The 16819-nt window shown below is 38.6% G+C and overlaps 1 protein-coding gene across 1 annotated transcript in view; it reads right to left on the bottom strand.

The window, feature by feature from the left end:
* The window catches only part of fat3b (FAT atypical cadherin 3b), a 100066-nt gene that overhangs the window by 76023 nt on the left and 7224 nt on the right, over positions 1 to 16819 (bottom strand). The window contains exons 2-10 of the mRNA XM_089126290.1: positions 14768 to 15085; positions 11451 to 11512; positions 8390 to 8704; positions 8068 to 8278; positions 7147 to 7218; positions 6397 to 6533; positions 5736 to 6011; positions 4829 to 5039; positions 507 to 4601 (exon numbers count right to left, since the gene is read on the bottom strand). Of these exons, the coding sequence (XP_088982416.1) occupies positions 507 to 4601; positions 4829 to 5039; positions 5736 to 6011; positions 6397 to 6533; positions 7147 to 7218; positions 8068 to 8278; positions 8390 to 8704; positions 11451 to 11512; positions 14768 to 15085 (5697 nt within the window). The remainder of the gene's footprint in view (positions 1 to 506; positions 4602 to 4828; positions 5040 to 5735; positions 6012 to 6396; positions 6534 to 7146; positions 7219 to 8067; positions 8279 to 8389; positions 8705 to 11450; positions 11513 to 14767; positions 15086 to 16819) is intronic.

Genomic DNA, 16819 nt, shown 5'->3' with positions numbered 1-16819 from the left:
TGAGTCAAAAAGAATGGCCACACAATTGAGATAAATTAGGAAGGAAGATTTGTAAAACTCTATGATGTCCTGCACAGTAACCAAACCATCATGTATTTAATTTGCATAAACACATAACAATGGTATTATTGTACTTTATTTAAAATAAAATAAAACATAATATTTCAAACTATACTGAGCACATCAAATAAAAATGTGTGCTTACACCCATCAAAATAACTCTAAGAGCATGCTTAGTGAACAAACACTTAGGGACACTTTTGGAGAGGGTATATAAAGTATCCCAGGTTATTGGAAACAATAAACTGAGCTTAATTCTAACAATCTGTTCACTTCCCCAGATAGTCTTTAAACAAAGTAATGTGACACATAAAGCAGATGGCTCTTTACTCATATAGCTTTTGCACAGTTAGTTCATTAAATTAAACCCTTTCAATGTGATTATCTTTCCCGGAGAGCCACCGAGAGCCATAAATCATCCTCCAGTGGCCTACTTTAATACGTACCTGTGATATGGAAGCTGACAAGCCGATTCTGATCAGAGCTGTCCCCATCACGAGTGCTCAGCACTGAAACCACCTCCCCCAGTGGGTCACTCTCTCGCACAGCACCTCTGTAGTACTCCCTCTCGAAGGTAGGGGGGTTGTCATTGACGTCTGCTATTGCAACAGTCACTACAGCAGTCGAGGATAGTGAGACACCTTCACCTAGATCAGATGCCACCACGTTGAAGGTGTAAGATGGGCACATCTCATGGTCCAGGTCACCGAGAGTAGTGATCCAACCAGTCTTGCTGTCAATAACAAACATAGTACTGGAGACAGATTTAGATCCACTTGCTTTGTCCTGCTCTTGGTTTAGGGTCGGGCCAATGCTGTAATTAACCTGTCCGTTAGAGCCCCAATCAGGGTCAAGTGCTCGTACCTGGATAACGCGTGTACCCCTAGGCATGCCCTCCATAACCATGGCCACATAAGAACTGGTTCCGAATAATGGTTTGTTGTCGTTCACATCTAGCACCTTTACTTCTACATCCACTACAGACATAGATTCAACCAGCGCCTGCCTCATGGTGGCAGCAACTTTGAAACGGTAAATGTTGATGAGTTCATAGTCCAGAGGGCTAACAAGCCTTAGAAGTCCAGTTTCTCTCTCAACCAAAAATGTCCCACCCTGGTTACTCTCCCCAGTCTCTCCATTTACCACAGAAAATGAAGCAGTCTGACCAGGACTTAAGTATACGGATCCCAAGGCTGATCCAACAGGTGTGTCCTCTGGGACTGTGTAAGAGTACTGGGGCTGGGTGAAGGAGGGGACATTTGCATCAGGTGGTAAGACATGAATAAATGCAGACACAAGCGAATGTTTGGCTGGGACCCCGCCATCAGTAGCTTTGACAAAAAAGGAGAGGACTGTTCCTCTGAGATGTGTCATGCTTCCCTTTGTGACCATCCAGCCACTGTCCGGCTCAATCTCCAGCACATCTACTAGAGGAAGCCTTGCCTCACTGTACAGCGAGTAGCTAACTCTGCCATTGTCGCCGGCATCTGGGTCCTGAGCCTGGATCTGAGTCACCAGCGATCCCATTGGCATGTTAGCCTTTATGCTAACTCTATACTCCATAGCCCTAAAACGTGGGGCATTATCATTCTCATCAGCAAGAATTACCCTAACGGTGCAGAAGGCTGCTCTTCCCCCACCATCAAGTGCCATTACAGTTAGCACAATGTCTCGGTTCACTGGGTTCTCTCTGTCCAGTTTCTGAGCTGTCGTTATTAGGCCATCGGCTCCAATGTAAAACTGAGTCTTTCCAAGGTCATTGATAAAAGAAAACATGATCTGACCAAAAATCCCTGAGTCCTCATCTGTAGCACGCACCTGAATGACTCTGGTACCAGCAGGGGCATTCTCGCGGACCTCCGCCAAGTAGAACCGTTGACTAAAGACAGGGCTGTAAAGGTTAGCCCCCATGACTCGAATGTTCACCTGTGCAGTGTTGGTGAACACCCCATCCGATACAGACACGTTGAGGTCGTACGCTGTCCGCATCCCCTGTCTGCGCTGGCTGGACAGGGAAATGACACCAGTCTGGGAGTCTATTATGAAGTTCATTTTCTCATCTCCAGAGAGTATGCTGTACCTCAAACTCTCAGCATCTGAGCTGTCTGCATCAGAAGCCTGGACACATGTCACAATGTGGCCTCTGGGAGCCAGTTCGCTCACAAAAGCTTCGTAAAGTGGTTGGCTGAAGGACGGTGGGTTGTCATTAACGTCACTCACCAAGACGGTGACAGAAACTTCACTGCTCTGGGACGGGGAACCATTGTCTGTTGCCCTAACGATAAAGCTGAAGCTTGGTGTAAGTTCATAGTCCAAAAGACGGGCTGTTAACACGAGTCCACTTGTGCTGTCAATGAGGAAGTAGTCTGTGCTGTTGAATCCATCAGAGAGGATTTGATAGGTAATCATATTGTTTTTGTCAGAGTCTTTGTCTGTTGCCAAGAGCTGTATCACACTAGAACCGATCATTGAGTTTTCTGGCAAAGTGGTGGTGTATGAGGCATTGCCAAAGGCAGGGGAATTGTCATTTACATCCACCACAACTATGTCCACATCTACTTCGGATCTGGCTCCAGTGAGAGTGTCCATAGACCTGACGGTTAGCCTGTAGTAGGGTGTGGTCTCATAGTCTAAAGGATATATGACATTAATCACACCACTGTCAAAGCCAATGTCAAATTGAGAGGAGGAATCCCCGTCCACAATGGTATATATAATGTTTTGGCCCTCTGGACTGGTGGCATTTATGCATAAAACGGGAGTGAACACAGCAATGTCCTCTCTTACTGATATGCCATAAAAAGACTTGTCAAACACAGGCATGGCTTTGTTCACAACTGTAACTGGAAGCTCAACAACAGTGAACAACGAGGGGGAGCCTGCATCACGTGCAAGTATGACAAGTGGATATTCAACATTAGACAAGTCTGCATCAAAGGCCCTTTTAAGAGTAAGTTCCCCAGTGAGCTTGTTCACTTCAAATTGTGGATGGTCCTCCTTAAGCTCATAATACACAGCTCCATTAATTCCTTTGTCCAAATCTGTAGCGGACACCTGGAAAATGGGTGAGCCAGGTTTTGCATCAACCTGCACAGCAGCGTAATATGGAAGGTCTAGAAACTCAGGGGCATTGTCATTAACATCCTCAACTTCTACTCTGACGGTTACTCTAGCAACTCGCAGCTGGTCATATTCTCTACTCACTTCTACCACCAGCTCATACAGTTCCTGTTGTTCTCGATCAAAGAGAACTCCTGTGGTTTGAATAACCCCTGATGTGGGACGAATTGTAAAGCGTGTCCCTGAATTCAAAAGAGTGTACTTTAGTGGTTCATTTAAGCGGTTTCCTACAGCACTTATAATGCTCACTGTGGTAATGTTCACACTATTCTCCAGTACAGACGAGGAGTAAGAGGTTTGACTGAAAAGGAGACCACTGTCCATAGCCTCCCTAACCAACACCGTCACAAGTGCTGTGCAAAAGTACCGTCCATCTGACACTTTGACATTGAAACGATAACGGTCTTTGGAGAGTTTATTGTTTTTGACCGTGAGGACACCTGATGATGGATCTATTTCGAAGTGCTCCAAGTTGCTATCAGCCAAAGAATAAATCAGATCAGTGGCCATGTCTGGATCAGTGGCTTCTACTCTCAGAACCTCAACCCCAGCATATGTTGGAAGAAGCAACACAGTGTCATAAGCTTCTTGTGAGAACTGAGGGGGAGAGTCATTGACGTTCCCAACCCTGATTAGGACTTTGGCTGGCTTCTCCGCTGTTAGCTGAGGCCTGCCACTGTCCCGCACATTAACAGAAAAATCAAAAGCACTGAATGTTTCATAGTCCAGCTGGGCTATAGTTCTGACTGAGCCTGTTCCCGAGTCCACCGTAAAGAACAATTTAGCTGTGTCCTCCACAATCTGGAAGATCAGGAGGGCATTGTGATTCTTGTCAGCATCTGTGGCTTCAATTACCAAGGGCTTTCCATCCTCACTCATCACCACACTATTGATAGGGGCTGCCTCACTGATGGTCCCTTTATATGTGAGCTGCTGGAAAACTGGAGGATTATCATTTTCATCAACAACCTGGATGCAGACAGTGACAGTGGAGGCAATCCCAGCCATGTTGACAGCCTGAATGGCCAACACATAGGAGGAAGTCATCTCAAAGTCAAAATCCCTTTGTGTTGTGATGACACCTGTGTAACGATTTATTTTAAACCTCCTTTCATCGTTCCCTTGTTTAATGTCATAACTCAGTATGGATCGACTAATTGCACAGACCATTATGACAAAAGTCCCGACGGCAACGTTCTCCGTAATCTCAGCCTGGTATTCTTGTTGGGCAAACTTTGGACTGGAGAAATCAGACAGAGAGATGGCGATCTTCGCAGCAGTGGTGCTACTTAATGCCGGTGTACCTCCATCTGTGGCTCTCACAGTAAGGGTATAAAAACCCACAGTTGTAAGGTCCAGCTCTCTGGCTACTGAAATCATGCCAGATAGTGGATCTATTCCAAATAAGCCGCCGGTGTTGCCTGAGAGAGAAAGTAAAATGACACATGCCTGTCAATTCATCATGAAAAGTGGCATTTCAGGTAAAGGATACATCAAAGATAAATCTTAAGATGCATGACATGTTAAAAGAATGAGCTAATGCATCACACTCAGCGGCATAGACAATCAGTTTTACTAAAAACAGCTGAACAATGGAAATGTTATCAGGGAGCGTAATAAATTCAAGAGCAGAGAATATGGTGTTTACCTGCATCAATTGAGTAAACTATTTCCCCGTTTCTCCCCGAGTCTCTGTCTAGTGCGATCACCTGCAAAGCTGACGTTCCTGCTGGAGCCGACTCAAACACCGTACTGTCATACAAAGGGCGAGTAAAAAAAGGTGGCTGGTCATTGGAATCCTCCAAAGTCACAATAATCCGTGCCAGGTCTCTGTAATAGGGAAATTCTTGATCTTTCACCTAAAATAAAAGAAGAAAAAAAAAAGGAGGAAAGGAGGCAACAGAGCTGAGGAGAAAACTAATAGTTTTTGCATAGAAAAGATTTGTGAAGAAACAAGCAAAATGAGGGAAAAAAGGAATTAAAAAAAAGACAGTTTAACAGTCAAAAATGCAAACTGTCAAAATATAAAATCTGGTATGGTAAGCTATATGTTTTAATAATATAATACTACAGAACATCCAAAAAAAACTCAAATGCAGTGGGGTTCAAGAGTCCATATTGATTAAAATGTCTACTAAAACCAGGACACAAATAGAACATTTGAAAAAACAACACTAAATATGTTGTGAACATTTAAATATTTTCTGAATCATGCTGCAGGTTTTACACACACATGTGGAGTCCATTCCACCATGTCAGCAAAAGGGTATATATTGTCCAAGAAACTCATGTTATTTAAACAAAAAAAAATCTATTTATATATCAATTAATGATAATATAATTTAATTATTATTTATCCTTATATCCTTTTTTTTCTCATTAAATTTAAACAAAAAGCAAATAGTGAGGCATTTATACTAGTGATCTTAGACCTTTGGACCCCACTGTATGTAATATGTGAAATGATCTGTTTCAGATTTGAAATCAGTTATCAACTAATCTACCAATATATTGGAACGTCAGTACACTTCTATAAAAGATATCTTGTTTCTTACCATAATAGTAAGGATGTGTTGAGTGCGGACCTCATAGTCCAGTCGATCTGCTGTGTACATGACACCAGTACCAGGATTGATCCTAAACATCCGCATGCTTGCCGGATCAACGCTGCCATGGATAGAGTAGCTCAACTTTGCCCGTTCATCCTTGTCCCTGGCTCGGACGCGCAAGACCTCAGTGTCAGCTGGTGTATCCTCAGATACCAAGACTTCATATATACGTTCAGAGAAAATAGGAGTGTTGTCATTGCTGTCCAAAACCTTAATGTAAACCTATAGATACAAGGGGCAGAGTCATTGTTAGTTTTTCAATTTAAATAGATTGCAATATGTTGCAATATGATGTTAAAACAGCTTAAATAAGAAATAGAAAATGCACATGCTAGAGTGACAATACAATGTGGGTTTCTGGGACATGGAATACTCAGAAGCCCCTGGAATACCAGAAGACATATTCAGTGAAGATGATATAGATATCTCTTTCACGGCAAACATTGATACGTTGATAAAATTAGATAAAAGTCGGCACACTGCTTAACATCTTGGAGATGTTTCTCTCTTGGATATTTCAACCACAATACTATAGTTTCTTGCGAAGTTAGCAGTCTTGATTCTGTTCGAAAAAGTTTCCGGGATGTTTATACAACTAAAAATATACCTGTGAAGTGGCTGTGTTGGTTCCATCTGTCACCTGTACCGTCATGTTGTATAGTGATTGTGTCTCTGCATCTAGAGGTCTGGCTATTACTATGGTCCCCATCCCTCTCTGAATATCAAATGGACCGTCATAGTTTCCTATTACACCAAGAAATCACAGTTAGCATGAGCTGAAAAATTAAAAGTGATAGAAAATGCATTGCATGCATTTATTTATCCAATGGAGAGTTTTAGCAGAAAAGGATCAAGGTGAACACTCTACCAATCAAACTGTCATGCATGCGGTTTTGCTCTTCTGTGAGAAATAAATTTATTATGTTTCACAGCGATTCATCAAAGTTTCACAGCATTTGAAACATCAACCGCTTTCTGTTGGGATCTTTCCCATCAGCCTCGGGTCTCTTATCTTCGACTCCCACAAACATCTGTGTCAGGTACAAGCCTCTTCCCGGCAGATTCTCAAATCATTAATGCAAGTCCATTCTGACGGATAAGGGCAAACTTTCTGAGCATCTTTAGTATTCATTGCATGCATCTGTTCCAATTCCACTCACTTTCCACTGCACTTAAATGAGATCAGAAGACCAAAGTCTGGAAGGAATCTCAGCACTCAAAGTGTTTACAGGATTGAGAGCTTCACGTTTGTCCTGGGGCAAATGGAGTTTTTAAAGCGAGTATCTAAAGTATCAGATAAACTAGCCAAACCTTCACGCTCAGGAAAATAACTACAAAATACTGACAGTTAGCCTACCTCTGTCAGATGAACAGTTTCCACCACAGGAGCTCTGCGGGATATAAAACATCTCCCGTGACGTCCTTCCACCTTCTCAGAGACAGATCCAGATGAATGGAAAGAAAAAGAAAACAGAAAATTGACATGGATGTCAAGAACTCATATTAACCTAAATAAATTCAAAAATTACTTTTTAAACGCTTACTCATTTGGGAGTTCTCTTACTAGAGGTTCTCTCGTACTGTGTAATATATTACGCTAAGGGAAAACCTCTTTTCCATGAGATTTTGAAGCCAAAACTCATCCTTAATTTTGAATTAATTAAAAAAAACCTATGTCTGCATGCTGCCGCACCGCGTTTTACATTAATTAAAAATTAAGGATAATTTTTGGCTTCAATATCTCGTGGAAAAGAGCTTTTCCCATAGCTTAAGATATTACGCAGTACACATTCCCTCCTCTAGTGAGAACCGAGGTAACGTCAGTCATAGAGTACCTTTTCCAACTAAATCACACAAGCAATGCCCCCAACGTGGTACTACATCTGCAATGCTGAGCAAAATCCCAAATACTGAGAGGGTTCAATCAAAATGACCCTCTTTGCATATTTTAGTTCACTAACTTTACCATCCATGCATCTTCTGTTGTCCAACTATAAGCAGAAAATATAGGTGCAAAATGCAAATGATACATATGTAGAAGAGCTGTAAGCAACGACCAAATGGAGTAAATCATTGTCAGCATTGTTTACCATAGAGGTCTACTCCTTTAAATTACATCTACATTTATTCATCAGCACAGTTTTTCCCAAGCAACTGAGGAATGCTACAACAGAAGTGATTCATCCTAAGCAGACATTAATCTCAGTAGTATTATGGACATTAAAGTTTGCAACCCGACTTAATTTATGACTGAAACTGCTGCATTATTGATGCTCACCAATGATGTCGAACCATAAAGGAGTTGCTGTCTGGAAAACTGAGACCACTCCAACTGACTCATACACTTTGGCGTTTTCCCCCACTGTGAAGTTGTAAACAGCTGCGGTAAATCGCAAGGCCAGTGGCGAAGGCACGGGCTTCCGAATCCATTCAACATGCAAACGGGTGGTCGACCACTTCTGAGGGGTCCCATTGTCAATGGCTTTTATCTGAGGAGGGCATAGAAAAAATTAAGAAGAAAACGCTGAAAACTTTATGCTTATAAAAATAAAAAAAAAACTTCAACGTGAACTGAAATACCCATCTGTCTGGTACTTTACCGTGAGAATATCAAAGCCACCAGCCGTGACCATCTTCCTGGAAGACACCATGGCTGTCTTAGGATCGATAACGAACTTCCCATCATCATTTCCATCCACAATGCTGTAAGTGAGATCTGCATTGGACCCTTCATCTCGATCATGGGCGAAGACTCTGTAGACAGGGTCACCGCGTTTGTTGCGGTCTCGCTCCAGAAGGATGATGCGGTACACAGACTCTTTGAATTCAGGTGTATTGTCATTCTCATCCTGAACATGCACTATCACCCAGACAGTGGACTGTCTGAAGATCCCTCCTCCATCCATAACCGTAACCTAGAATAAACGCATATAAACAAAATTATGACACAGTCATGCACAGTTTATGAAGATAAAGTTAGTTTTAACTTCATTGGAAAATTTAACAGGTCAATGTCTCTGCATTTACAGTTTTTGATGGGTATGTTCACTCATTGTCTCTTCATGCATTCATGAAATGTTTCTTGAACATCAAATCAGTATATTAGAATGATTTCTGAAGGATCATGTGACACTGCAGTAATGATGCTGAAAATTTACTTGGAATCACAGGAATAAATTACACTTCAAAATATTTTAAAATGTAATACTATTTCACAATATTGCTGTTATTTTTCATCAAATAAATGCAGCCTTAGTGTGCCTTAGGGGATAAATCAAGTTTATCAAATCAAAATCAAATTACATTTTATGTTCAAAACATTACAAGAATCTTACTGACACCAAACGTTTTAGCAGTAGTATATAATTGATACATGTCCCTTTCCCACGGGATATACTTTATAGCATCTGCAATGTACCTTTTCAACTTTGCACTACCAAATATTTTCCATTAACATTGCACATTTTAGAGTATATTTTATTCCTGCAACTCATCCCATATAATTTGGACTATAAACAAGCAATCAGATTTTTGAAGTAGACTTTAAATAAAACACCCTGGCAACCTTAAAGAAATGTGCCCAAACCATCTTAGTAACACCATAGCAACTGTCTAGAGACATAAAAAGGTTATACATAAAATAAACAGAACTCTTCTCTAATCAAAATCTATTTTAAAATAAAATAGAAAAAAAGATCAACTCAGGCGCATTTATCAGAAAAGAACGCAATTGATCTCACTCTTCCACTGGATATTTCCAGAACTTGATCAGAGACTGGTCACAAAAAGAGGCCAGGGGCAAATTATGCCACTGCAAACTCACAAGCAGCAGATCAAGAAAGCCTCTATGGACTAAATCTTTAATGGGGACCGTCCGCAGTCAGCGCGTGTACGCTGGAGACGCTGATGCCTGAGCTGCTCTCTCAAAGCAGGTACCTTGAGGCGCTAGATGTAAGATATGAACTTTGAAACTAGAAGCCTTCTGCAGAGTGAATCATCATTTAGTGAACACAGAAATCAATGGCCCTCATTCCACTCTGTCCATATAGAGCAGGGATCACGGGGAGCCACACCCATCCCATTGATCAGTGCTACTGTACTGCCCTCATTGACGGATCAGTAATTTAAGGGCTGCTCATCAGACTGTATGAAAATTTGCACATCTGCACGTGTTTTGGGGTTAAAAAAGAGTCCTTGGTCAGTACACTCTGGCTTTATATTTTCGGTCACTCATAATGCGGATGTAGGCCAGTCGTTTGCTCTACTGCACCTTATTATTATAAGACATTTGAAATTAAAGATCACATACATCATTGCCTTTACATCCTGGATGTATAAAGCTATTCCTCACTTGATAGTACAACTGCTTTCCCATATATTCCAATGAATTCAATAGGTTACTGGTAGCATCTTTCTATTTTGTTCAACAGACAAATGTGTTCCTAAAATAAATCAATAAATAAGTCAGTGTGTATCCTATATGGTTATCAATAAAATACTTGAAGCTATTGAAAAGTAATCATTTTATCTTTCTCTGTAGTTCTATCATAGTTTCAGTACTTGTGACTATTAATGGAATTACATGATTTCAACATTTCAAGACTGATAAACTACCCTTGAGAATCAATGACAAACAAGAAAGGTTAGTTTTATTTTTCTTGCAGTCATGTAATTCTAAACCTGTATGTTCTTATTTGTTCAGTATGATAAAAAGGAGAGATTTTAATGAATGGACATGCTACTCTTTTCCATACAACGATAGTTCATGGCAGCTCACACACAGAAAAAACACTGCAAAAAAAAAAATAAAAGTAGTATGATGTGGCTAGAATTGCTATTATCACTATATAAAGTCTGTCAGTTATGTACTTTCAAAAAAGCATTTGAAGTCAGACCTACAACTTGGAAATCTCTGTATGTTTTCATACACACACCTCTGAAAAATCAGGGGGAAAAATACCCAGGGAGATGGTACACAGTAAATATTTCCTTTTAATGAACTAAAAATCATATAACACCAGTCAATAAATCCTGTTTACCAATGAGCCAGGTGTCTAAAACACAGTAAATCATCATCTCTTATACCTGCAAATCATCTGCTTTCCTTAAAAAAAACTATGTGCTCTACAATTTGATTGATGATTTTGACAATCAAATACCTGTAAAGCAGTAGCATTGCCATTTTTTTCCCTTATACGCTACAGTTAAATAGTCTGGTGTAAGTGCGTTTTTTTAAAGAAATAAATACTTTTATTCAGCAAGGATGCTTTAAATTCATCTAAAGTGACAGTTAAAATCAATGTTAAAAAGATTTCTATTTTAAATAAACACTTATTGTGTTTACTTTCTATTTATTAAACAAAATATTAACCAGCACAGCAGTTTTCCTAATTGGTGAGAAATGTTTCTTAAGCAGCAAATCAGCATATTAGAATGATTTCTGAAGGATCATGTGACATTAAACACTGGAGTAATGGTGCTGAAAATTCAGCTTTTCAGCATCATTGCTTACAAATGTTTAAAATTACATTTTAATATGCATTAAAATGCCAATATCAAGTCGGAATATCCCATATTTGAAATTTGATTAGAACACAACATTAATAGTATTTTATTTTTAATTTTTGAATGAATTACTTCTAATGTCCATGTATACAGTACCTCTAGGAAGTGCTGTTCTTGTTGCTCTCTGTCCAGTTTCCTTGATGTGGTAGTGATGAGTCCTGAAAAAACATTTTTTTTTAAATGACAAAACTGAATAAACAATGACTTTCATGACAATTGCGCAATGCGAGGAGCGAGGAGAGCCGCTCGACAATGATTAATAACGTGTCAGAAAGGGTGCATAAATTCACACAACATTGTTTTCAAAAAAGCAGCTCAAGAGACAAGCCTCTAACGTAAACCCACAGATGGCATCTCGTGAATGCATTATTTTCCAAGCCAAAGTGGCTGTAACTAGGCTTTAAAAACACTTGAGTTCAGACAGACAGAGCAGCAGAGACTGAGAACAGGAAGACATTCCTGAATATGAATGCTTCCTCAAGGCACAAGACATCTGGATGATGGTAATTAACTTAAAGCGGGTCTATGGGTTTGACAACAAGTCCTGCTGTGTGGACATATTGACAAGCTCCAAAAGAGAGCGCTTAAAGAAATATGGGGATTATTTACCCACCCTCATATATAGTACAAAGCCTCTGTGACTTTCCTTCTTCTGTGGATCAAAAAAATGAGAAATTCTGAAGAATGTACTTAAATCTCAGTCTGTTTCACATCCAGAGCTTGGAATATATCACACATCAGTTGTATGGATAACTTCTATAATACACTCTCTTAAATGTGCTTTTCCATCCTTTTTGAAGCTCAAGAGCTTCAGTCTCTCTCTCACTGAGAAGTCTTATTTTTGTGTTCCACAGAACAAAAATTCTCTGAGAAACTGATTTATCAAAAATACTGTACAGTATATGCGCGAATATATTGCAAATTCCAGCATTTTAAAAAACACTGCCGTCATTTTAGCTCAAGTTCCCATTATTTCTCTAAAATAAATCAATTGCACATGCGATTTCTGAGTCAATAACTCTCAGTGAAATATAGCCATGGCAACAAAGAACTCCTGATGGCACAGGTTGAATCGTATTGCTGGAATCCACAGTGTTCCCTAATGTGTGCCATCCAGGGGGACTCAATTAGAGAAATTAAAGAAGCTATGAACTCGAGACGTTGATGAACCAGTGGTTGTGAGGAAAGTGCAAAGGATCCATCCATTTAAATATACTGTAAAGATATCCTTGGCAAAGCATTTGTAAGTAAAATAAATTGTAAAAGATATGACTCTATAGAATCAAGCGCTCTAAAACTAATAATCAAACACGCGCTGTCTATTTTCAGGGTGCAGTAATTAGTTGCTGGCTTAGTCACAGCACATTTGTTTTTATAAAAGAGCTCACAATGCAATTTATCTGAACACTTAGGCTGAGTTCAACAGGCAATCACAAAAAGAGAGCTAGATAAGTGGAGAGCAATTACAACGGCTTTTCCCAGCATTGGCTGAAGCTGAAGTATAGAATCTGTGACTGCAGTCCAGGGGCGAACTATAAAACACTCAAGGTTTCATACCTTTGGGTTGATTCAACCATAATTTCATTCCCTTTCAGTTTTTTTTTTTTTTGTTTTTCATATATTTCATCCTTGAAAACACTCATACTGGTCCAAAGGCTTTCATAAAGTGTGTATGTCATGGAGAAATACAGCATTACTTACTCTCCTCTTCAAATATCAATGCATGCACACACTCACTCACATCTCATTATATATATTGAGTTAGATTTATTGAGCTTAAACCTTGTATTCCAGTGTAAATATGTGCTGCCACATGCTGCCTTGGAGGGATTTGCCGATAGTAGAATGAAAAGCTTTCCTGCTGGCACCAAACCTTGTTTAATTAATTCACTGACTACTGCTGCATACATAAGCTCCCATGACTCACTTCTTAAATGACAAGGAAAGCAGCACCAGGGTGTAATCGGCAGTGCAGAATGCACCCAGCATGCCACGGGATAAGAAATCTGCATGTGTGTTAACTCTTCACGCTAGAATGTCCTGACACTGAAGCAGATTACAGGCTGTGCTGCTCAGTTAGTTTAGTAGTACTTGTGAAGGGATCTGTGAAAGCAATAGGAGGTTTGGACTGAAGGACACTGTAATAAAATGTCAAAGGAAAAAATTATCCACGTTTCTTTTCTTGCAAATTCAGAAGGGAACAAATGATATTTTCATGCAGTATTTCCAGTAGATTTGCTGTTTTGGTTAAAAGTTAATATTTATTTATTTATTTTTTAATATGATGGTCATCAAGCCTCCTTTTATTTGATTGAAAATACGGAACATTTTTTTTTTTAATTGTGAATAATTATTATAATATAAAAGATTTTTTTTAAACATATAATTTATCTCTGTGATGCAAAACTGAATTTTCAGCTCCAATATTCCAGTCTTCAGTGCCAATCATTCTAATATAAGATATATTATCAATGTTGGAAACAGTTGTTCTGCTTAATATTCTTAGGATTTTTTGATAAATAAAAGTAGAAAAAAAATATTTAGTTAAAATAGAAATCTTTTGTAACAACACTACTTTTCAAAAGTTCGGGGACAGTAATTTTTTTTTTTTTTTTTGAAAGAAAGAATTTAATATTTTTACTCAGCAAGGATGTGTTAAATTGATTTTGAAAAAAAAGTGAGAGTAAAGATTTATATTGTTAGAAAATGTTTCTATCTGGAATAAATGCTGTTCTTGTAATATCTAAAATAAAAAAATATTAAGCATTTTCCAACATTGATGATAACCGAGTCAAATCAGCATATTAGAAGGCTTTTTGAAGGATCATGTTACACTAAAGACTGGAGTAATGATGGTGATTATTGTGAAAGTCAGCATTGCATCACAGAAATAAATGATATTTTAAAGAAAATCATTTAAATATAAAATAAAAATTTAAATATTTTAAATTTTAATATTTCATAACATTACAGTTTTGTTCTGTATATATATATAGTCAACATTTTTGTATGTTTATATTTAAAAAATGTAAATGGCACATCTATGCAGTCTAATCTCAGTAATTAAATATTACTATATTTTATTTCTATAATAAAAATGTAAATTACATAAAATGTAATTTGCATATGTTATGCAGTATAATTGTATAGATCACTTATTAATTACTACATCTGTTTAATGATTTACTTGTATATAATATGTATATAATATTATAAATTATAATCCTTATGATTCTCTGCAAACATTGATATATGCAATTACCTGTGATCAGTGTAGTAGCTAATTAATTCAATTAAAACTAAGTCAATTTGCAGCCCCAGTTATACAATGAAAAATAAGAATTTATGAGATTATTTTGTTTGTTTCTTCAGAGAGAAAAACACTGTGTTGGAATCCATGGAATTGACCTTACCTGTATTGGAATCTATGGAAAAGAAGTTCTGAGGATTTCCGGCAGTGATACGATACATGAGTCGGCTATCTGAAGCGGAAAAGTCAGGGTCCCGGGCTTGGATGCGAACAACAGGCACATCTTTGGGAGAGTTCTCCATGATGTACGGGTGGTAGATGGATTCAGAGGTCAAAGGTGCATTATCATTCACATCCTCCACTTGGATAAACACCTCAATAGAGGCAGAGAGCGGCACCACTCCTCGGTCTGTCGCATAAACCGTTAGCCAGTAGGAATCCTGAGTCTCGCAATCTAGGGTGCCAGTGGTGTAAATCATTCCTGTAAGAACAGTGGAAAAACATATTTAATATCGATCACTTTTGATGGATTGAACAAGAACTACTTCACACAGTTTGTGAGTTTTTATGACAAATTCTTTTTATGGCACCACAACTGCTATCAGTACTCAGTGAGTGAGCTGGGAACATTCACTTATTTTCAAGCTATCCATAACTTGGTTTGTGATTCAGCTACACATCAAAAGCATCCGACCCTACCATGAGTCAAACTTTGGTGTCAAACTTTATTAAACTGTAATGTGCCCAACATTTTTAGGAGATTAGAGTCAGACTGAAAGATTAATGTTTTTTAGAGACACACTCCCAGAAACCAAAGTCAATTCAGCAGAGTGTTTCAATACCAGAGCTGGTGTGGTGTGTTCAGCCTAAAAGTGTAATTTCTCTTCAGATTTTCTCTGGGGAAATTTACTCGACTGTCAACGATACCTGAGACCAACCTGAAGCAATTGAGATATTTTTTTTTTTTTTCGGCAAGAGATTCATTCTCTTATACAGTCGATTGCCTACAACTAAATTGTCAAAATATTAGACGCATATAAAAGTATCTGCAATAAATTATTAAATTTAGCAATGAGCTACACAGAAACCATTGCAATCAGGGTCTGCACTGGGGCTAGTTGTCATAAAGGTATGACCATAACTGATTTACAGTGTTTCTCCATATTGCGAAAAAGCATTTCCTTTAATTTAATTTCCTGTAAATTGAAAATGTAAATTACATACATGTATGCAGTATAATCTTACATATATATATATATATATATATATATATATATATATATATATATAAGGGCTTTCAATTTAATGTGTTACTTTAGTGATTCGTTAAAAAAAGTGCTAAATAATAAGTCGTTTAATTTTTAAAGGTCTATATTAAAATACCTCTATATTTCATCTTTAAAATTAATTGACTAATTTCCCTAATTTAGCTGTAATTTAATACATTTCCATTTTTAGTCAAATCACAGCCCCTTTTATATAATGTAAAATATAAGATTTTAAGGGTTTTGTTTGTTTGTTTCTTCATAAAGGGGGGGGGGGGGTTTCCAGGGCAATTACAAACATTTTCAATAGCCTAGATTTTAAACTATGCAGGTATAAAGGAATTTACTGAGGTGATTTACTGTCTTCACTATATAACATTGTGTCAAACAGTCTGTTTACACTTTAGGTGTAATGCAGTTACACTTTGAAGAGGACATGCCTGCTGAGCAGACAGATTTTTGGCTGGTGGTGTCCAATCCAAACTGACATCTTGGACATACCACTAACTTTAGATGGTGCTTGGAATCCCACCGCAGGGTACAACGGCTCCACTCAGAGACTGTATGACCTTCAGGTCTTCAGCATAGCACATCTAATCACTCCTGACCAAAGTGCTGTCTCTGCCATTCTGTGATTAGGAGCACTTCGACATTGCATCACGGGCACATGTAAATACGATCACCGATAGGAAGGGGCATCACTGACAGAATGACCCATTTCGTGGCTGTGCTTTGCAATGCGATGAGTCGATTGGTCAACCATGGCACAGAACAAAACCACTCATGCGCAAAGTGAATCAACCGCGGGGATTCCAACCCTCACAGCCACTGTGAGCTGGAAAAATAGCAGAACTCGCACAGCAAGCAGGTCCCTGATACTTACTAAAACCTTAAAAGCATTTAAAAGTAGGACACCCAAGGGGACAAAGACACAAAGGATACAGAGACAT

This window comes from Pimephales promelas, chromosome 23 (assembly GCF_988280905.1).
Source record: "Pimephales promelas chromosome 23, fPimPro1.hap1.1, whole genome shotgun sequence".
Lineage (NCBI taxonomy): Eukaryota > Metazoa > Chordata > Actinopteri > Cypriniformes > Leuciscidae > Pimephales > Pimephales promelas.
This window is presented reverse-complemented; position numbering and strand designations above follow the sequence as displayed.